The 22,504-nt window shown below is 41.2% G+C and overlaps 1 protein-coding gene across 2 annotated transcripts in view; it reads left to right on the forward strand.

Moving 5' to 3' along the window:
• The window catches only part of LOC117356395 (cytochrome b5 reductase 4), a 96,734-nt gene that overhangs the window by 39,910 nt on the left and 34,320 nt on the right, over positions 1–22,504 (forward strand). For both annotated transcript variants that reach the window (XM_033935546.1, XM_033935547.1), the window contains 3 exons: positions 2,967–3,060; positions 5,387–5,419; positions 9,844–9,966. In XM_033935546.1, the coding sequence (XP_033791437.1) occupies positions 2,967–3,060; positions 5,387–5,419; positions 9,844–9,966 (250 nt within the window). The remainder of the gene's footprint in view (positions 1–2,966; positions 3,061–5,386; positions 5,420–9,843; positions 9,967–22,504) is intronic.

The raw sequence follows: 22,504 nt of genomic DNA on the forward strand, positions 1-22,504 counted from the left end.
CTCCACTGCCCCAGATACTTTAGATAGACTGTGAGCCCGGGGGATAGATAAGGAAAATGCTTGAGTACCCGATTTGTAATCGATTCTGAACTTCTTTGGGAGGACGGGCTAAAAAATGGAATGAATGAATAAATAAATAAAATTGAGGTGCTGTACAGAAAGGATACCTTATATACTTGAATATAAATAGAAATATTTTGGCTAAAAGAGTCATAAAAAATTAAGGGCCTATTCTATCAAACTGCGTTAGCCACACTGAATGGCCCGCACTGCTCCCGACACTCATAGAGTTCCTATGAGCGTTGGGAGCAGTGCGGGCCATTCAGCGCAGCTCTCCGTGCTAAAAACTGCTAGCGCAGTTTGATAGAAGAGGCCCTAAATCTCAGTTTATATTCACGTATATATCTCAGATATAAGCAATGGACAATTACAGCAGTAAAAATATTCAATTTACAGTACAAAGTATGCTTCATTATAATATCAACACAGTATGCAATAAAACATTTTAATAGACAACATAAGATAATAATAATAATAACTTTATTCTTCTATACCACCACAATCTTGTGACTTCTAGGTGGCTTACAATCAAGAGAGCTGGATATTCAGCGAGTTACAATGTGCAGATAGTCAGAGGAAATACAGAGTGCAGAAACATTAAGGAAACAAAATTATAGATATACAATTTGCTGAGCGAGAGTATACGGTATACAGATTGGAAGAAATTTTCAAGTGGGCCTGTTAGGAGAAGGCTGTGCAATTCAAAAAATACAGCGAAAATTACGATATGATAACAGTAACAGTTTATATATATCACAGAACCATAAAGTTCTAGGCGGACTTAAGAGGGGAGAGAGGAAAAGGGTAAGAGGTCAGGAGGACCGTTATTAAGGAGAGAGAGAAGAGCAGGTCAGTTGTTTAGATATTTCAGGAACAGGTGTGTTTTTAGGCACTTCCTAAATTCCTCTTAGGTAGTGGGCGAAAGCAGTTGATCTAGGTCTTTACCCCATAAGGCTGCTTGGTGTGAGAGAAGGTGATCATGGTGTTTTTTCCGTTTGCAACCTCTAATTGGAGGGGAAACGAAGTTTGAATGTGTGCTTCTCTTACGTTTGTTGGTGGAAAAGGAGAAAAGGTCCGTTATGTATTTGGGGGCTAGTACTTTGAAGCAGAGGCAGGCAAATTTAAACTTTACACGTGCTTCCGTTGGCAGCCAGTGCAATTGCCGGTAATAAGGTGTCACGTGATCGAATTTCTTCAGCCCGAAGATAAGTCTGACCGCAGCATTTTGCATTATTTGAAGACGTCGCATATTCTTTTGGGGGATTGCTAAATAGGCTATGTTGCAATAGTCAAGTTGACTTAGTATGAGGGATTGCACTAGGATTCTGAATGCTGACGTATCGAAATAAGATGTAAGCAAAGATGGAGCATATAGGTAAGAGAGTAACGAGTAAGAAAATAAGGGGACTAATTTAAAGAAAGTTGCACATGAGGTCAGAATGATGCATGAGAATGACCTTAGCTAGGGTAAGAGTAGTATCTGCAGCCTGTTAACATATCGTCTGCAGCTTAATGGTTGGCCTTTATTTCCACATCCGCTATAATAAAACCCTTAGCGTGCATGCGCACTTCAATCTCCATGTTCCGTGCTACCGAGCGCACAGTAGAATAGAACTCTGCCTATGGCGGTTTCACCATTGCCCTCCCTCGGCGACGCTGTGAGGCTGGATCCAGTGACAACCGGGCCTACCAAGGGGGGGGGTAGAGGGCGGATCTCCTCGGGTGGAAGCATGAGGGGGGGGGTTGCAATCCCAGGGCAGGCAGGAAGTTTAATCGTGGCTTTGCAGTGATCCCTCGGGGGCTCCTGACAATGCTGAAGATGAGGCAGCAGACCGGGAAGAGCAGAAGAGGGTCCAGGGTACGAGTCAGAAGACAGCAGGAATGTGAGCGGACCCCCAGCTAGATAGGCAGGTAGGAGAGAGAGAGAGTACATAGATGGGTGGGCCACCACCACCTCGGCAAACGAGGGCTAAAGGAGCCCTCCCTGCCCTGCCCCGCCCCGCCCCACCCCAGAGAAAGTGAAAGTGCAGAGGAGTGCAGAAGTGTGCGCTGGGGCTCAGTTCAGCTCGTCATGGCCCAGCAATTTGCGCGCTTCCTGTGGAGCAGCATCAGGCGGCGAAACAGCACCAAGGGTGAGCGAACGGGGTCCGGAGGGGAGACGGGACGCATTTGCCCATTGTGTAGCTGAGCAGGTGTGTGCGGGCAGCTGGCCACAGCTGGATTGAGGAAAGGGTAAGGGATCCCTTAGCTGGCACAGGTGGAAGGCAGCTTCAGTGAGGGTCTGGGCAGGGAGAGAGACAGAAGGAAAGAAAGAAAGATAGACAGTGAGAGGGAGAGAGAAAGAAAGACAGCGGGAGAGAGACAGAAAGAAAGGAAAAAAGAGATGGCACAGGGAGAGAGAGAGAGAAAAAAAAATAGACGGGGCAGGGAGAGAGACAGAAAGAAAGAAAAAAAGATAGACGGGGGCAGGGAGAGAGAAAGAAAGATAGATGGGGCAGGGAGACAAAGAAAGAAAAAAAGATAGACGGGGCAGGGAGAGAGAAAGAAAAAAGGGGCAGGGAGAGAAACAAAGAAAGAAAAAAAAGATAGACGGGCAGGGAGACAGAGGGAAATAAAGAAAGATAGATAGTGGGAAGGAGAGAGAAAGAAAGGCAGACAGACATCTATTCTAGCACCCGTTAATGTAACGGGCTTAAACACTAGTTTTCAAATAAAGGTCAATAAGAAAGCATGTTTATTTTTTTAACCTCACTGTAGGAAATTGTCACCCTGTCCTAAGAATAATCTTGTATATGCCTCCTTTTCTCATGAACTTTGATTTTTTTTTTTTCATTTTTAAGTGTGCATCTGAGTTGTGCAAATTGCAGGTAATAATTAATGGAAATATTTGGTTTTCTTTATATAAGGATATTGCATCAGAGCTGGTAACAGTTGACTATGAAGATGGTATCCTGCGAGCAGAGATTATTATAAAGGATTATTCATATCTTATATATCTTGGTAAGACTTTGATTAATTAAAACTTACTACACGTGCTTTTGCAGGTAAAATATTTTACTGTTGGAATAATAACTGACTAATAATAACTTTATTTTTTCTATACCGCCATAATCTTGCGACTTCTAGGCGATTCACAGTGAAGAGAGCTGTACAATCAGCGAATTACAGTGTACAAATAGAGCAGATGTCACTGAGCAGTCAGTGATTATAGTGTATAATTTCGCAAGAAAAAGATATTAGTGGGTTACAGTATAATCTTAACATGTTACATTAAAAGGGGCTGGATGGCCAGCGAATTACAGAATACAAATGGTGAAGAAGACACTGAATAGAGAGTGAAAACAGAATACCGTTAGTGAAGATGCGTAGTATCAACATGAAGAGTAATAGCTTTAAAAAAGGGGGGGCGTTTTCTGACTAGGAATTAAATCTATTGAACAGAGCGGTCTTGATTTCTTTCCGAAAGGCGCCGTAGGTTAACCTGGCTCTGTCAATGAAGTTGCCTAGCCAGGTTTGCTGTTTACCAGCTTGAAATTTGAAAGTTCTATCCAGAAAAGTTCTATATTTGCAACCTGTGATATTCGGTTACACAAAGAGGTTGCGATTTCTGGTTGACACGGCAGAGCAAATCAGGGCAGTAGAAGGCCGAGCAGGGTGTGTAGAGTGCTGCAGACGCTGCTGGAGTCGCAGGTTTGTCGGGATTATGGGAAGAGTGGGGGGGAGGGGTGGAAAGGGACTAAGGGAGCCGGCCAGACCGCAGGAAGGGAAAATGGAGATAGAGGAAACGCTGCTGCTGCACAGGGAAATAGTGTGGGGGGAGGGAAATGGAGTGGGAGGGAATGCTGCTGTGGCTGCTGCACAGGGAAGTGGGGAGAGGGAAATGCTGCTGCATAGGAGGCAGGGAGAGAGACAGACAGATAGATAGAAAGAAAGACAGACAGTGGGAGGAAGGGAGACAGAAAGAAAAGAAGAAATACACAGGGGCAGGGAGAGACAAAGAAAGACAGACAGACAAAGGGGGCCAGGGAGAGAGACAGACAGAAAGAAAGATAGCGGGAGGGAGAGAGAGACAGAAATAAGGAAAGACAGACAGACATATATTCTAGCGCCCGTTAATGTAACGGGCTAAAATACTAGTCATATATAACATTATAGCAAGCAGGTACAGGAAAGATGTAACAGCTAACAACCTCCCCCCTCCCCCACTAATCTACTCTGGACAAGCGAGGCCAGAGAAGACGGAAAGGTTGTTCTGAATTTTTAAAAACAAAACAAGCACACGCAGGCACATCTTTGTGTGATTGCACTTCTTTGGCAATAACTAAACCAGTGTATCGCAAACTGTGTGCCTCATGAGATTCCAGGTATGCCACTAGACACCAGTGAGGAGGAGAGGCGCCAGCTGACTGGCTACAGGCGAGAGGCACATCGGCACATCCACTAGGCAGTCGGCCGGCGTGCCTCCTCTCCACGTCTTTTTCAGCACCCCCCACACAGGGCCTCCGATGTGCAACATGTCATTCAATGCTGATCAGGCCAATTATGTTGGCCTATATACTTTAGGCCAACTTTAGGGACTATATACAGATTTTGGGAATGTGTGCTGCCTCTACTTTTACACGCTTTGCATGTAGGCATGTTGGAGGATTTGTGTGGAAAAGAGGCAAAATTGTGATGTGTACAGGTTGAAAACACACACACACACACTTTAAAGGGCACATAGGCACCTAGGTGGACCTTGCCATGTTATCCTCTTATTTATGGAATAAAATTCTGTCTGAGCCTATGCCTATGAGCCAACCTCATCAGTGGCGCAGTGGTTAGAGCTTCAGCCTTAGCACCCTGAGGTTGTGGGTTCAAATCTCTCGCTGCTCCTTGTGACCCTGGGCGAGTCACTTAATCCCCTCATTGCCGCAGCTACACTAGATAGAGTGTGAGCCCACTGGGACAAATAGGGAAATGTGATAAATTACCTGAATGTAAACCACTTAGGATATAAATGGTATATAAATAAATTTTAAAAAGAAAAAAATTAACAACGGCTTCAAAATGTTTGCCGTTATGGTGTGTCCCCCATCTTTGTGTCATTCTCTAATTCCAGTGAATGTTTAAATAGTGAAGAGGAAAATTAAAATTGTGTAAAACGTTCAGGTAGTTTTGAAGACAAGCTCTATGATACCGTAGTCCGGTGGAGGCCAATTGTGATTGAGCTGGTGCCTAGAGGAGCATCCCCTTTGCAAAAAGTTAATTCTTTGCTTTTGTATGCTAAGTAGCAAATAATGAAAATAAAGTCAATGCAGTAATCCCAGTTCTGTGTTGTTTTTAGAGTTGAGCCATGCTGTTAAAGAAGAGATTGCTGGTAAGTAAACTTTGGAGATCTTCCATTTTTATTTAATGCTTTGCAAATCTTTTTTAAAAAGTGTTAGCTAATGATAAAGATGTTTTACAGTTTATTTAAAATTTGATAAAAACGCGCTTAAATTTTCTAAGCGCTGAACATAATAAAAAAAATGGTGTTCAAAGTATTCAGAAAAATATAGAAAAATACCTACCTGACACTTAATTGATACAAAAATACATACGCTACACACAATGGACAACGACTTACAGGAACAAAAGGAATAGAGGGGAAGAACTACAATGGTATAAAGAAAAGTTCACATTGAAGGAGAGGACGAAGAGAAGGGAAGGGGAACTGACTAGATAAAAATTTTAGCGAAATAACTGACCAGTTAATTTAGACATGCTGAGGAAAGTAGATTTAGGTTTCAAATGCGTCCTTAAAGAGGAAAGTTTTCAGGGAACTCTTAAATTTTCCTAGTATGGGTTCATCCTTGAGATGATTTGGAAGCAAATTCCAAAGCTGGGGTGCGGTGATTGAAAAAAATCTCGTTAAGCCTTGTACTGATGATTTTTAATGAAGGAACTGAAAGGAGATTCTGAGCATTCAAACATAATGCTTTCTAGTGGTGGAATAGGGAATTAACAAATGACAATCTATGGAAAAACTATGATCATCTGAATTTCCCTTTCTGGTGGGCTAATCTGTGCTCCAGCTAGGAATATGAGAAAAGGAATGCAGAAAGTCTAGGGCACAATATTCTTTTTAAATTGGTTTGGGGGTCCGTCGGCATCGTATGTTACTTCTCTATAGCAGATCTCTGATTATAAGTGAGGTTTTGTTTACTTTCATACACATCCAAAATAGGATGGGAGGGGGGAATATTTCTCTCCTAATCTGACCCTAGAGTAGTTACACTTGGGGTGGGAGGAAGGGTGGGAAGATATTATTAATATGAAGAGGGTAAGGTTACTGGGCAAATAAATGTCGCTATGTTTTATTATATAATCATTGAGTGAGGGTGGGTGGGTGGTAGAAAATGAGTAGTTATATATATTGCACTTTTGAAGTATGGAAAATCAATAAAGAATTATTAAAAAAAAAAACCAAATGACTATCTGTGCAAGACAACAGAGCCAGTAAAAGGTAGGTTGAGAAATCTGAAAATATGTCTTTGGCGTGACGTGGTAGCCTAAAGGTTAATGCAGCCTCCTGAGAATCTGGAGAACTAGTTTTAAGTAAAAACATAGAAAAGCCATACTTGTGAACTGGGTTGGACACTATTGGAAACAGGATACTGGGCTTGATGGCCCTTTGGTCTGTCCCAGTATTGCAATGCATATGTTCTTATATCCTTCTTGTAGGAACCTATGAATGCTGATTCTGGGCTGCTTTTGTAATTTTTGATTCTCAGTCCATCTTCATCCACGCTTTAGCTCAGACAGCGCAATGTGATTTTTCTATTTTATTTTTCCAAAATGGAAGGATACCTTCATGGGCATCTGTTTCACTCAGATGAAGAGGTGGTAAGGACAGTGAGCAACTGGTTGAAGAGGCAAGATTGTATTATGATGGTTTTCTTTTTTTTTTTTTTTAAGAATTTCTTTATTCATTTTTTCATATTAGAACAAGTGTATCAGAAAAATTTATATGATCTTATAAATACACACTTGATTTACCTTCATGAACACTTTAAGTACAACATATCATATTTATATTCATATTTTATAATGTTTTAAATAATATGTAATTCATTTAATATGTATGACCAATATAAATAAAATAACCCCCCCCTCCCAATCCCTCCCTACCTATTTCAGAAAATCTAACCTAATCCTTTAAAATTTATTAATTAATTCATACATATTGTGAGATAAATAAAATAATACCCACCCACCTCCCCATTTAACAAATAACTTATTATGGGAAAATGTTATTAATCATTACAAAAATCTGCTAATGGCCTCCAAATCTTCTGAAATTTACCAAAGTAACCTTTCTGTGTCGCTATTGTGCGCTCCATTTTATATATATGGCAAACCGAATTCCACCAAAAGTTATAACTTAATCTGTCATAATTTTCCAGTTACATGTTATTTGTTGAATTGCTATGATGGTTTTCAAAAACTTGTCTGTCGTTGACATATATGTGTGACGAATGGTGATGACTATATGGTAAAGTAAATACATGTAATAAAAGAGCAAGTTTCAAGCATGCTGTTAAAGATTCATTCTCATATAAACAAAATTTATGGAGGTGGAGGCATTAATTTTCATTTTACCCTCCTATTATGAAACTTGCCTATACAGTGGTACCTCGGTTTACGAGTGCACCGGTTTGCGAGTGTTTTGCAAGACGAGCAAAACATTTGCAAAATCGGTGCCTCGGAAACCGAGCATGGCTCGATTTACGAGCACCCCCCCCCCCCCCCCGTAATCCGGCACCCCCACCACCACGATCCGACCCCCCCGACACGATTGGGCACCCCCCCCCCCGCCACTTCTTACCCTCATCTGGGCACTCTTGAAAATCGGCCGCCTCCTCTGCTGGGCCTTGAGCACTGGTTGTCGGGTAGACTGCAGAGAGTCGGAGTGAAGGGCCAATATTCTGACTGGCGGGGAGTCACAAGCGGTGTGCCACAGGGATCGGTGCTGGGGCCGTTACTCTTCAACATATTTATCAATGACCTGGAAAAGGAGGCAAAGTGCGAGGTTATAAAATTTGCAGACGATACCAAACTGTGCGGCAGAGTTAGGTCCAGGGAGGAGTGTGAGGACCTGCAAAGGGACCTGGACAAGCTGGAAGACTGGGCAAACAAATGGCAAATGCGCTTTAACGTGGAAAAATGCAAGGTCATGCATATAGGGAAAAAGAACCCGTTGTTCAACTACAAATTGGGGGGGGGCATTGTTGGGAGACAGCAGACTTGAGAGAGACTTGGGTGTGCTGGTGGATGCATCACTGAAGCCATCTGCACAGTGCGCAGCAGCCTCGAAAAAAGCCAACAGGATGCTGGGCATCATAAAGAGGGGCATAACAACCAGGACGCGGGAAGTCATCATGCCATTGTATCGAGCGATGGTGCGTCCACATCTGGAATACTGCGTTCAGTATTGGTCGCCGCACCTCAAGAAGGACATGGCGGTACTTGAGAGAGTCCAAAGGAGAGCAACGAAACTGGTAAAAGGGCTGGAACACTGCCCATACGCCGAGAGGTTGGATAGGCTGGGGCTCTTCTCTCTGGAAAAAAGGAGGCTCAGGGGAGATATGATAGAGACCTTCAAGATCATGAGGGGCATAGAGAGGGTGGATAGGGACAGATTCTTCAGACTGAAGGGGACAACAAGTACGAGGGGGCATTCGGAGAAACTGAAGGGAGATAGGTTCAAAACAAATGCAAGGAAGTTTTTTTTTCACCCAAAGGGTCATGGACACTTGGAATGCGCTACCGGAGGAAATGATCAGGCAGAGTACGGTACAGGGATTCAAACAGGGATTGGACGGATTCCTGAGGGATAAAGGGATTGTGGGATACTGAGGGAGGAGCTGGGATGTAACACAAGTATAGAAAGCTAACCAGATAATAAGTATAGAAACCCAACCAGGTCGTGCATGTGCAAGACCGGAGGGTTAGGACTTCGATGGGAAGATAGGACTTCAATGAGAAACCAAGGTGGCAAGGGAGCCCCTTCTGGTGATTCAGACAGGTCGTGACCTGTTTGGGCCGCTGCGGGAGCGGACTGCCGGGCAGGATGGACCTATGGTCTGACCCGGCAGAGGCACTGCTTATGTTCTTATGTTCTTAAGGCTTGCGAGTTCACGTTCAGAACGTGAACTCGCAGGCCTTGAGCATGCTCAGATGCTCAAGGCCCAGCAGAGGAGGAAGCCGATTTTCAGGAGTGCCCAGATGAGGATAAGAAGCGGCGGGGGGGTGCCCAATTGTGTCGGGGGGGATGTCGGATCGTGTCGGGGGGGTGCCCAATCATGTCAGGGGAGGTCGGATCATGGCGGGGGGGGTGCCCAATCGTGTCGGGGAGGGGGGCGGATCGTGGCAGGGGGTGCCAGTTCGAGGCAAGGGGAGTGCCGGATCGCAGGAGGGGGAGCCTTCGATGGGAGCAATGCCGGTTCTCGGGAGGGGGGGGGGGGGAACGCATCAAAGCGAGTTTCCATTATTTCCTATGGGGAAACTCGCTGTGATAAACGAGCATTTTGGATTACGAGCATTCTCCTGGAACGGATTATGCTCGTAATCCAAGGTACCACTGTATTTTGCCTTTCTAGATGGTTTTTGCAAAATTGGGTTTCACGTTTCTTAAAATATTCTCTTCTTTAAAAAATGTGTCAATCATGTATATTTTCTGTCAGGATAATAAAATCACAATAAATTGAACTGTATGTCCATGACCTTTATTTGTGAATGACGGCATTTGTTACTTTTCAGTACATGTGTCTGGAACAGTGGGAAAAGTGGAGATAGTCATGAAGAAAAAAGATAATTTGGTTTGGAAGAAGCTGGGACAATCGTTGGATAACCATAATTCCTTTATCAAAAGGACAGAAAGAGGTACTTTCCAACCTGTCTCCTTTTTTATTAATTTTTTGATGTATTGTTCCTAAAAAATATATATAAAGAAAATGCCAAATAAGAACAAACAACCAATAAATAAATTAACTAGCTAAATAAAATTAAAGAAATGAGGAAAAATGTTCTGCTTTGGAGGAAACCTCTAATCCAGCTGAGAGTCCAAATATCCCTGTTGAATAAAAGGAATAGATCCAGGCAAAAATAAACAATGAACTCTGTTATTCCACCCCCCCTCCCCCCGCCAAAATGTTTTTCTGCAATTCTAGATTTTGCATGGTAGACTTACTGATAAGTAAATCTAAACTTTAGATTAAAGGCATGATATTCAGCTGGTGGTGACCAGTATTTTGATGACTTCTGCCAGTGTTAAACCCACATCTGGACACTGGTTCTGAATTTCCAGGTATGCGGAGCTGGCTAATGCATAGCCGGTTAAGTGCAATATTCAGCATTTAACCGACTATGTGGCACTACATAAAAATAGGACTGACATTTATGTGGTCCTATTTCTGTGGTTATCCTGGCTGACTCTGCTCCTGAGATAACCAGTTTTCAGTTAGGCGTAACCAATTATTTTCAATGCCACTAATAGGTTAAGTATCGCTGAAAATTAGCAGTTAGCCTTGAATATGTGATTTAACCAGCCAGAAGCTGTTTCTGTCCAGTCAGATTGTTTGTTTTTAATATTGATCAGCGAATATAGCACAAATGTTTCTCTAGGTAATCAGATATTTATAGGAAAATGTTAAGAAAAAAAGGAAGTCCTCACAACTACTACTTTAAAAGACATCTCAACTGAATATTATATTATATTATAATATTATATAGGAGTTTTGTGAATGCATAGATTATGGTCGGGTTGGGAGGGATTGGGTTAAAATTATAATGTTTTAATGCTGAAGATGATAAAGTTACAAGTGTTGTATTCAATTTTAACTGTTATTTATTGTTACACTTGTTATTTGATGCAAAATGAATAAAGATTTGTAAAAAAAAAAAGACATCTCAACTGTATTATCAGAATGACTAAAGCTGTATGGGGAGCTTAGGCTCAGTTGTATAAATTTTCAGAAGAAGCTTCCGTGTAAATTTTGGAACCTGAAAGGAAAATTTCAGATGTAGAAGTATGTCTTACTAAAACAGAAGCTCCAAGAGTGATTATTTAGAAGTAAAAGATCATTTAGCTATCCATATTTAGTTAGAGCAGTGTATCGCAGACTGTGTACCAGCGAGATTCCCAGTGTGCCGTGAGATGATGGCGAGGAGGAGAGGCACTGGCTGACTGCCTACAAGACGTACCTCTCATGGCAAGAGGCACATCCTGTAGGCAATCGACCAGCGACTCTCCTCCTCCAGCACCCCCCCCCCCAACTGGTGGGACATATGCAGACTTCAACGTGATTACATCACACATTTCCAGATGCCCTCCAGCCGCGGCTCTGAAGAGTTTGCGAGACACTTGAGTTGGAGGCTATTGAAAATGTGTCAAGGGCTCAGAATTTGCAGGTCTGAATTTTTCTGCCACACCAAGATGTACCTGATTTACCTAGCCCCATGTTGTACTTAAGAAATATATATTGCAGTTTCTCCAGGCAGAATCACTGAATTTGGTTAGTAGTTATTTACCTAAAGAAGCTAGAACGGTTGGTCCCAAATTAATTCAATGTTAGAAAATCATGTTGCCCTATCCTATGATACTATTTTATTTGGAACGTCTATGAGATTCAAGAGTCAAATTTCAGCAAATAACAATAAACTTTTGTTGATACTAACGGGGGTTGCCATTCAACATATTACTGGAAATTGGAAGGACTATACTAAACTTAATTATACCTTTTGGTGGAATTCAGTTTGTCATATTTATAAAATGGAGCGAGTGCTTGCTATACAGCAAGGAAATTATAATAGTTTCAAAAAGATTTGGGGGCCATTGATTGCATATTCTAATGATTAGACACCTTGGACACCTTTTTATTACATAGGACTATATTTAATGTGGGGATGGGGAGGTTTGTTATGTGATTTCATGGGTTTATTCCTGATGAATGGGATGGGTGGGGGAGGGGTCTTTTTTATATGCATTTGACAATAATTGTTAGAATGTCAAGTGATTTGTACGAATTATCTGATTGAATTTTGTACACTTGTTGCAAGAGTTAAAACTGAATAAAGAATTAAAAAAAAAAGTATAAAAAAGAGGGCCCTAGATTCTAAAGCCTTTCCCGATAGTTTGGATTTTCTCAATTTTTTTTTAGTCCCTTGTGGATGTGATTTGTTAAAAGACCCTTTGATTTATCACCATTGTTAAGAGCTACATTGATTACAATTTCCCAGTCTGAACAATCAAAATTGGCTCTATTAGTCTTACTTTCTAAGAAACAAGTACCTTTTAATCAAAATTGGCTCTATTAGTCTTACTTTCTAAGAAACAAGTACCTTTTAAGAAGCTGAGATTGGTCCAAAATACCGCCATCCGCCTTATCTTTGGCCTGAAGAAATGGGAACACATATCCCCTTTCTACCACAAGTTGCAATGGCTGCCATTTGACTCCAGAGTCCTATTTAAGTTCTCTTGCATCTGCTACAAAACCGTATCTGGTATGTCACCAGACTATCTTTACCCCCACTTCAACCTGAACTATAATAATAAGAGCTCCCGCAGAATAACTATGTTCGCTTTTCCCTCACTGAAATCGTGTCATCTTAAAAGATTCCTCGAATGAACCTTCTCTTTTCAAGCGGCCAAACTAAATTCATGGCTCGCCCAAATTATACTTGACGCCTCTTCATACCTCCACTTTAGAAAAAAGCTCAAAACTCTACTTTTCAATGGACCAAATCCTTAATGCTCACCACTTCCGCCTTAACGTTCCCCTTCTCCACATTAGAAAACAGATCAAAATCTCCTTAACCCTCCCCTCCCCCTCCTCAACGCTTCCCACCTCTTCCTTTACTTTTTCCCCACCCTTCCAAGATTGTTGCTCCCCCCCTCATCTAATATGCTTTGTTCTCCCTTCTCATAAACCCAATTGTATTCTCTTCAGTATATACTGTATATGCTGTGTATTAGCCCTCTCTCACCTAAATTGTCAATGTAAACTAGTCTTGACCTTTCAATTGCCTTGCTATGTTCTTCTTTTTTCAATCACACTATATGTAATTCATCTATTTGTTGTGAACCGCCTAGAACTCCCTGGATATGGCGGTATAAAAAAAAATAAATTATTATTATTATTATTATTTTTGTGAACATGCTTTTTGTTTTTTTTTTTATTTTGTTTGAACAGTTGAAAATTAATATTCAGAAGAGTTATCTATTTAACTTCAGGCGTTAACTGGATACATGGTTGTTTTTTAATTCCTAGGCTTCTTAACTTCTTTCATTTTTGTACCAGATATTTTGTTTAGTTAAGGTAAGGCTGTAGCTAAAAGAGAATTGGTTAACTCTGGTTAAAAAAAATGGATGGTATAAATCAATAGGGTAGTGGGATATGAACAATTATCCCCAAAATCTCACATTGAGCAGGCCCACTAATGAGTTCGCAACAAGCCACTGATAGAAGAGGGCCAAAGGGTAAGAAATGCCTCGATTTTAAATGGGAGCCAAACAGAAAAATCAATAGATCTTTCCAAACTTCCCTCTCCAATCATTGCCATAAAAACCTCCCTCTGGTCATTTTTCTCTTTAAAAAAAAAATATTAAAGTGTATTTTAATCAAAGTATAATTTAACCATGATTTAGAGTTCTTTAACTGCATGATACATTACCTCACTGAGGTAAGGAAAATGTGCTTATATGAATCTATAGACTTGCAATGACCACCCACATTCTCTAGCAGCAGGAGAGGAACTAAGCTATCTACATTTTGAACTCGTACCTAAAAATACTGAAGAAAACCACAAGACACACAACAGCACTGGCAAACCTTTGCTCTACACACAGAATCCAAACCAATGCCGTACCCCTCACCTTTCACATAAATACGTGGAGGGGCATAATCGAAAGGGACATCTAAGTCCGTTTACGTCCAACTCGCAAGTCGTCCAAAGTAAAAAAAATAGCTTAAGACACATTTTTGAAAAATACGTCCAACTTTTTTTTTGTTTCGAAAATCGTCTAATTATACGTCCTGCCGATCTGATCGTCCAAGCCGCTAAATCGTCCATCTTTATACCACATTTTCGTCCAACTTTTTGTCCAAGTCAAAAACGCCTAGAACAAGCCCTGTTGGACGTGGGAGGGGTCTGCAAAGTGATGGATTGAACACCCAGACATGCCACCTAAATAGTGGGGTACCTTACTTCACTACTGTGAACTTCACAAAAAGGGTGCCATGTCTTCTCCTCCCTACAACTCCCTTATAGGTTACGGTGAGCCCCCTAAACCACCTCCAGAATCCCCTAGACCCACATATCTACCACCCCAATAGCCCTTATGGCTGCAGGAGCCACTTATATGCCAGTAAAAAAAGGGTTTTGGGGGTGTATAGGGGAGTGCACATGTTTAAGTATCAATGCAGTGATTACAGGAGCTTATTGGCATGGGTCCTCCTTTCTATGGGTCCCTAACCCACCCCCAAGACAACTTAAGCTGCCTCTGTGCTGGATGACTAGGCTTTCCTATGCCAGGCGGCCAGGTGATGATGGTCTGGAGGCTGAATTTTAAAGATGTGATTAATATTTTTATGGGGGGGGGTCGGTGATCACTCCTGCCCTCGACACTCCTCCCGAAACGCCCCATTTAGCTTTGGTTGTTCAGCGGCACTATGAAGGCCTAGGTCGTTTAGAAATATGTCCAAAACCTGTTTTTAGTACCGGCACTTGGACGTTTTTGAGAAATGTTCGTCCAAGTGCCGACTTAGACTGGTTTTGGACGTATTTCTCTTTCGATTATGAGCCCCATATCCCCTTTCTCACGCCCAGGATCTGTTCCCCAGGAAACGATTTCCCGCTTGTTGGCATTTATTTCAGAGAGCAACATCTCAAGTTCTGAATTCTGCATTCCTCCTGATCATCATCACCATCACCCGGCTCAGTGACTGTTTCTGCTACTACTACTATTAATTATTTCTATAGCGCTACCAGACGTACGCAGCGCTGTACAGAGTCACAAAGAAGAAGAAAGCTGGCAAAAGAATGATCAATTTTTATTATCATCATCGTGAGAGAGAGAAATAGCAATCCAGTTAAACCGAGGGATCATGCCCATTCCTTCAAAAGTGTTTTAAGACTCCACCTCATACTGTTTTCCTACCCAGCAGCCAGGGCTCGAGAAGTGCTTCTCTTCCTGCCCATCAAATTCAGCCCACAGGCACTGTTTCCCTCTCTCCTTCTCTCTCAGCAAGAGTGGCCTAATGTGGCCAGCTGCAACCTCTGAGCCATGCTGGTTCAGCCCGTCCTCTCACCACTGCCATGTCTCCTCCCGATCCCCATGGTGGAACTCATGAGGCAGCGTAAAGTTGCACGCTACTGGTTCCCAGAAGCCCAGCAAGTGGTACAGTCGCCCCAGAGCTGAAATAACTGGAAATTGCATGGTAGGGCACTAACCTCAGAGCGGCTGTGCCATGGAGACTGGAGCGGACGCCTTTCTTAGCAGTAACAGAAGGAGCAAGGCTTGCCTAACCTATGGGCCAGTGACTTCATGGCCCAGGCATTTGGCACCCTGGACCAGAGCCTCACCTGGTCCATAGGTTAAGCCGGCCCTCCTTTTTTATACCTGACAGAATACAAAGTAAAGTGGTATTTTTAATAATTATCAATAAAAACATATCATCTGCGTAAGAAAAACAATTAACCTCCAAGATGCCTTTGAAGTATAGACCTAGATTCTGATTTCAGTTTAATTGTACTCCCTTTTGTTTTCTTCCTTCCCTGACCATTTTTGTATTTTTTTGAAATAATGTAACCCCTGCTGTCTTCCTATTGTATCTTCTGTAGTTTCCCTCATTATTTTAAATGGTCCATGTTAGCCTCCCTATTACATAGAAGCATAGTAAATGACGGCAGATAAAGACCTGAATGGTCCATCCAGTCTGCCTATAAGTTATACCTATGATTAAATTAACTTCTCTCTTCTGTGATATTTCTGGGCCATAGACTGTAAAGTCTGGTATTGTCCTAGGTTCCAAATGCTGAAGTTGCTGTCCAAGCTCATTCCAACCATCCCATTGTTTGCAGAATATCTACCGTAAAGTCTGGCCAGTAACGTCCCCATGTTCCAAGTTAGTGGAGTTCCCATTGATGCCCACCCCAGCCCATTCTATCCAATACTAGCCTTAGTTCTTTAATTTACATCCTTTGTTTTCTAATTAGAGATCCTCTATTTATCCCACGCTTTTTTGAATTCCATCACCGTTTTTCTCTTCACCATTTCCCTCAGGAGGGCATTCCAGGCATCTACAACCCTCTCTGTGAAGAAGAATTTCCTACCATTGCTCCTAAGTCTTCCTCCCTGTAGCCTAAAATTATGCCCTCTAGTTTTACCATTTTTTCTTCTCTGGAAAAGATTTGGTTCTATATAAATACTTTTCAAGTATTTAAATGTCTGTATCATATCTGCCCTGTCCCTCCTCTCCTCCAGAGTATACATATTTAGGTCTTCCAGTCTCATCTCATTCTTCTTTTTGCTTAAATCCATTACCATTTTCGTCACCTTCCTCTGGACCGCTTCAAGTCTTTTTATATTCTTCGCCAGATACGGCCTCCAAAACTGAACACAATATTCCAAGTGCGGCCTCACCAATTATAAATATATTTTTTAGCTATGTTTTATGTAAACCGCTTAGAATGTACTTTAAGCGGTATATCAAACCGAAATAAACTTGAAATCAAAACACAATGAAATCATATACATGCTGAAGATAAGGGAGGACCTTGGGGAACATCACAGGGTGATTTCCAGTGTGCTGAGAAGCTATTTGCCATTTTGACTCTAAAATCTATTGGTCAATTTAACACTCTACCAGTAATACCCACAGAGCTTCGTTTTAAATAATATGTCCTGGTCCACTGTATCAAATGCCGCTGTGGTGTCAGACTGCAAAGGAAGATCAGTTTTATTCCAAGCAAACAGCATTTTGACCTCTGAAATGATGGCTAACAAAACAGATTCTGTTGAATGACAGGGTCTAAACCTAAACTGTAACGGATGCAAATAATGGTTATATTTAGTTAAAAAATCTGACAATAGTTCAGCGATATATGCTTCCAGAAATTTAGATGAATTTGGATCTAGCACTTGTTGGTTTTTTTTTTTTTTCTAATTCTTTATTCATTTTTAATAAACTTACAATAAGTGTAACAGCATTTATAGCATTTTAAACTCAAATACAACGCTTAATATTCCGTTAAAACTCTATATCAGAATTTATCCCCCCTCCCCCCTAATCAGTTACATTCTTTAAATTCAAGAAAACCTATCATAAACCCCATTCCTATATACTTTATTTAATGTTCAAATCAAAAAAACCCTTCTTCCCCCCCATCCTGGCTGTGCATTTTTAAGGAGAAAAGCAATATTCAATCATTACAATATTTTGTTAATGGCTCCTGAATTTCCTAAAATTGCCCTTCTATACAGCTATTGTCCTTTCCATTTTATAAGTAAGTGTATCTTGTTGGTTTGGATCTAACTTTTGGCAGTGGAACGATTGGGGGTGGATGGAAACATGTTCAGTGGGAAAAATTTAAAGCAATCCTGGAATATTCTATCCACTGAAGCACAGAGTAGTTTACGAAATATGCAGTTTATCCTGTGATCTCTATTAGACTTACACTTCTCCCTCTGTTTCCGCGGTTTCTGTATCTGCGGATTCACTTATTCGTGATTTTTTGGCTGCTGACTCAGCCCCCCCTCCAAATTACATCATAAAGTTCCTACCCAGAAACAGCGCATCATCTCCTCCGCCAGCCGCTCTTGCCTTTCACAGCACAGAACTGAAGAAGACAGCGCAGGAAACGCAAGTGCCGAGCGCTTTGAAAACGGACGCGTCCTTCACGCAGACTCCCGCCCCCTCTGGTTGCAACACGGAGCAGAAGCAGAGCCTGCACGAAGCCCGACCAGCAAGATCGACAGAGAGAGAGAGCTGCTCACACACTCCTAGGTACTTTCAGCTCTAGTTATTCGCGGTTTCAGTTACAAAAACGCTGGCTGTTACAAAAAAAAGCGAATAACATAGAAAAAGTTATTTGCGGTTTTTTTTCATATTCGCAGCCATGGTCAGCCCGTATCCCGCGTGAATACGGAGGGAGAAGTGTACACATTTTCCTATGTCTTTATATAGTTGGGTAGGGTGGTGTGGGAGGGAGGGGATATTGTAATGGTTAATTTTGAAGAAGAGGCATTTTTGCTGCATGTAAGAGCAATGCACAAAAGGGAGAAAAAAAATCCAACGTAGTCTGCAGTAAACAACAGCAACTAGAAAACAACGAACAGACTGCAGATAATGTACAAGATGCAGGCGTTGTTTATTAGTAAATGCTGTAACATATACAACCTTATAGCCAACCAAGGGACCCGACACGGTCCGTGTTTCGGATAACACGCCTTCTTCAGGGGTCCTAATGAATTTAAGCATAAATACTTAAGATAATGTGTAAATATAAAAAGGTGAAACAAGCAAATGGTAATATGACAAAGGTGATAGTGTCATACAAGAACATATGAAAGAGAAATAAAGTGAAAATGTGCAAATAATATCGGGTGTCTCTAAGTGTGATTGAAATATATAGTGATATAGTGCAAAAGGATGCAAATTGTGCAAATAATATCGGGTGTCTCTAAGTGTGATTGAAATATATAATCATATAGTGCAAAAGGATGCAAATATTTTTAATGACTAGAATATCACTGAATGAAAAACTAGAAATAAAGTGACACGTGTCAAATGAAAAACAATTAGTATCAACAAATATAAGAAAAGAAAAGGGAACCAGAAGTGGTGGTGAAACGAGAAATGGAGCAGACCAACAGTAAAAATAATCCAAATCTTAATAGCCGGAAGTGATACTGCATAATGGGAAAGGGGCAGTAAGTGTGTGAATAGGAAACCAGCATATAGGTAACAAAAAACTGAAAAAAACATACCATGGTGGTTAAGGTATAAAGCAAACTGCATAAAAGATAACAAACTGATGAAAATAAAAATGATAAAGCATGGAGTCAATAAAAGCATTGATCCTAAAACATTAAGAACACTTACTGCCCCTTTCCCATTATGCAGTATCACTTCCGGCTATTAAGATTTGGATTATTTTTACTGTTGGTCTGCTCCATTTCTTGTTTCACCACCACTTCTGGTTCCCTTTTCTTTTCTTATATTTGTTGATACTAATTGTTTTTCATTTGACACGTGTCACTTTATTTCTAGTTTTTCATTCAGTGATATTCTAGTCATTAAAAATATTTGCATCCTTTTGCACTATATGATTATATATTTCAATCACACTTAGAGACACCCGATATTATTTGCACAATTTGCATCCTTTGCACTATATCACTATATATTTCAATCACACTTAGAGACACCCGATATTATTTGAACATTTTCACTTTATTTCTCTTTAATATGTTCTTGTATGACACTATCACCTTTGTCATATTACCATTTGCTTGCTTCACCTTTTTATGTTTACACATTATCTTAAGTATTTATGCTTAAATTCATTAGGACCCCTGAGGAAGGCGTGTTATCCGAAACACGGACCGTGTCGGGTCCCTTGGTTGACTATAAGGTTGTATATGTTACTGCATGTAAGAGCAAACCATGCACAAGGTTTGGTAGTTGAACTGTATTGTGTAGGGGTGTTTCCTTATTTGCACCTGAAGGTTAGGCCTCTCTGACATCATCAAGCCTGAACCATTGTCTGCAAGAAATCTTTCCAGCATGAACTTTGCAAGAAGAGAAAGAAGAGCACATCTTTGCTGTTTCTGCCTGATGCATTCTGGGTATGTACCAGAATGGTATTCTAGTCAAGGACATCCATCTATGCCTTCATGCTTAGACTGTGTGATTCCTGGGGGAGTTATACTCCTATGCTGTGCTTATCTTTGAGTTATACTCCTATGCTGTGCTTATCTTTCGAACAGCACCTGTGTCTCCCAGCCTCTATGAGACTTTACACAGAAAGGCTATTCATCTATGATCTGTTTCTGGATTGGTCCAAGGAAGTCATCTGACGAGGTCCAAGTAAAAAGTTGCTAATTATAATTAGTCTGTGTCGGGATGTGAGTGAACTCACATATTACCACAGGTATTCTCCACGCATCTATTTCTTAATAATTAAGACCTGAACAGTTACCTTGTGTGACTCTCTGCCTGAGAGAGAGTGAATTGGACTCTAAAAGATCTGAATTCTATCACTTCAAGGAAACTTGGCTGCTAATAAATTATAGCTGTACCAGTGGCTGACGAACACGTGTGCCTGTAACCAAAGGATTTTCTATGTTTACTAAGCTGAAAAGAAACTATTTCGATTTCACCTAATTTTCGGCGGAGGCCTAATCAGATGGTGAGTATAAGGAACTTATTATCTTATCAGCTGGGGTTAGATAAGTGCATCCGATTGTGATATAGGATAAGGTTTGGAAAGCTACCTTGGTGATAAATGTAATCAATTGTTGCTAATCAGGGATTATTATTATTATTATAAGGAATTGTTTAGTGTAATGTAATGTAATTTATTTCTTATATACCGCTACATCCGTTAGGTTCTAAGCGGTTTACAGAAAATATACATTAAGATTAGAAATAAGAAAGGTACTTGAAAAATTCCCTTACTGTCCCGAAGGCTCACAATCTAACTAAAGTACCTGGAGGGTAATAGAGAAGTGAAAAGTAGAGTTAGAGGAAAAATAAAAATAAAATAAATATTTTAACAAGACAGCATTGATCTAAATACTTTGGAAGGTAGAAGAGAGGAGAGAAAGGAATAGAAGCAGAAGGGGGAGCCGTTGAACAGTTGAATTTGCCTAGGTCTCCTCCCCTGCGATGTTCTCCCATCCATGCATTCCCTCCCAGACACACTGCCCGTGCCCCAGCCGCTCCAAGGAGGCTGCCCCAGATGAGGCCCACGGTGAATGCAGGATTCTCTCCTCTGCGGGAAAGCCGCCCGGAGCCGACAGTCGATCTTCTTAGCGGATTGCATGGGGGGAAGAGTTCACACTCTTGGTAGGATCGGGTCTGTGTGCTCTCGGTGGTTGTGGCTGGTCTCGTTGCTGCTTAGGTGTAAAAGCAGTTGATCTCCACTGCTGCTGATATTTAAAAGCAGGCAGATTGATCTCTCCAATGGACTGCAGGGGGAGGAGTTCACACTCCTGGCAGGATCGGGTCTGTGGGCTCTTGGTGGTTGCGGTAGGTCTCGCTGCTGCTTGTATGTAAAAGCAGTTGTTTTTCTACTGCTGCTGATATTTAAAGCAGGTAGATTGATCTCTTAAACGGGATATAGGGGGAGGAGCTCACATGCCTGGTTGGATCGGGGCAAGGGCTCCTATTATAAGCTGCTTAGGTGTAAAAGCAGTTGATCTCCTACTTCTGATAATATTTAAAAGCAAGCATATTGATTTTTCCAACGGAATGCTGGGGGAAAAGCTTACTTGTTTGGCTGGATCAGGGCAAAGGGCTCTCGGTAGTGGTGGCTGGTCCTGTTGCTGCTTAGGTGTAAAAAACAGTTGATCTTCCTAGTGGACTGCAGGGGGAGGTGGAGCTCACACTCTTAGCTGGATCGGGTCTGTGTGCTCTTGGTAGTTGCGTATAGTTCCGCTGCTGCTGAGGTGTAAAAGCAGTTGATTTCCCACTGTTGCTGATATTTAAAAGCAGGTAGATTGATCTCTCCAATGGACTGCAGAGGGAGGAGCTCACATGCCTGGCTGGATCGGGGCAAAGGGCTCTTGGTAGTGGTGGCTGGTCCTGCTGCTGCTTAGGTGTAAAAGCAGTTGATTTTCCTAGCGAACTGCAGGGAGGGTGGAGCTCATATTTTTGCAGGACCGGGACTGTGGTGTGTGTAAGAATTAGTTTTACTTAGTTATCTAACAAGTGTATTGTGATAATTATGTACTGAGTTTCATATATGTAAATCAGATATTTTGTGAACAATATTTAGATATTGCTGCTGGCTTGTGAATTATATTTTTCTATTTTCATAATAAAAGTATTTCTCATTAGCCTGGGTCTTGTGTCGTGTAAATAGACAAGAAAGCTGAACCTGACAGAGTTTATGGTTTTCCCTAGACAAAACTAACAGGCACTTAACTTGTTTGTGTAACTGATTAGTCTATCGTAAATCTTGCTACAATTGTATAATGTATTTAGTTCAATAAAAAAGAACTTTTGAATAAACGGGACACACCATTAAACGAACAACAGATTGAAAACAAACTGTAGATGATGCTTTTTTTTCACACAAGGTATAATTAAGCTGTGAAATTTATTGCTAAAGGATATGGCCAAGGTGATGTTCAAATGTATTTTATTTATTTATTTAAAAATTTGTTACTCGCTCCATCCTATAGTTCTGTGCA

The sequence above is a fragment of the Geotrypetes seraphini genome, chromosome 3 (assembly GCF_902459505.1).
Source record: "Geotrypetes seraphini chromosome 3, aGeoSer1.1, whole genome shotgun sequence".
Taxonomy (NCBI): Eukaryota; Metazoa; Chordata; class Amphibia; order Gymnophiona; family Dermophiidae; genus Geotrypetes; species Geotrypetes seraphini.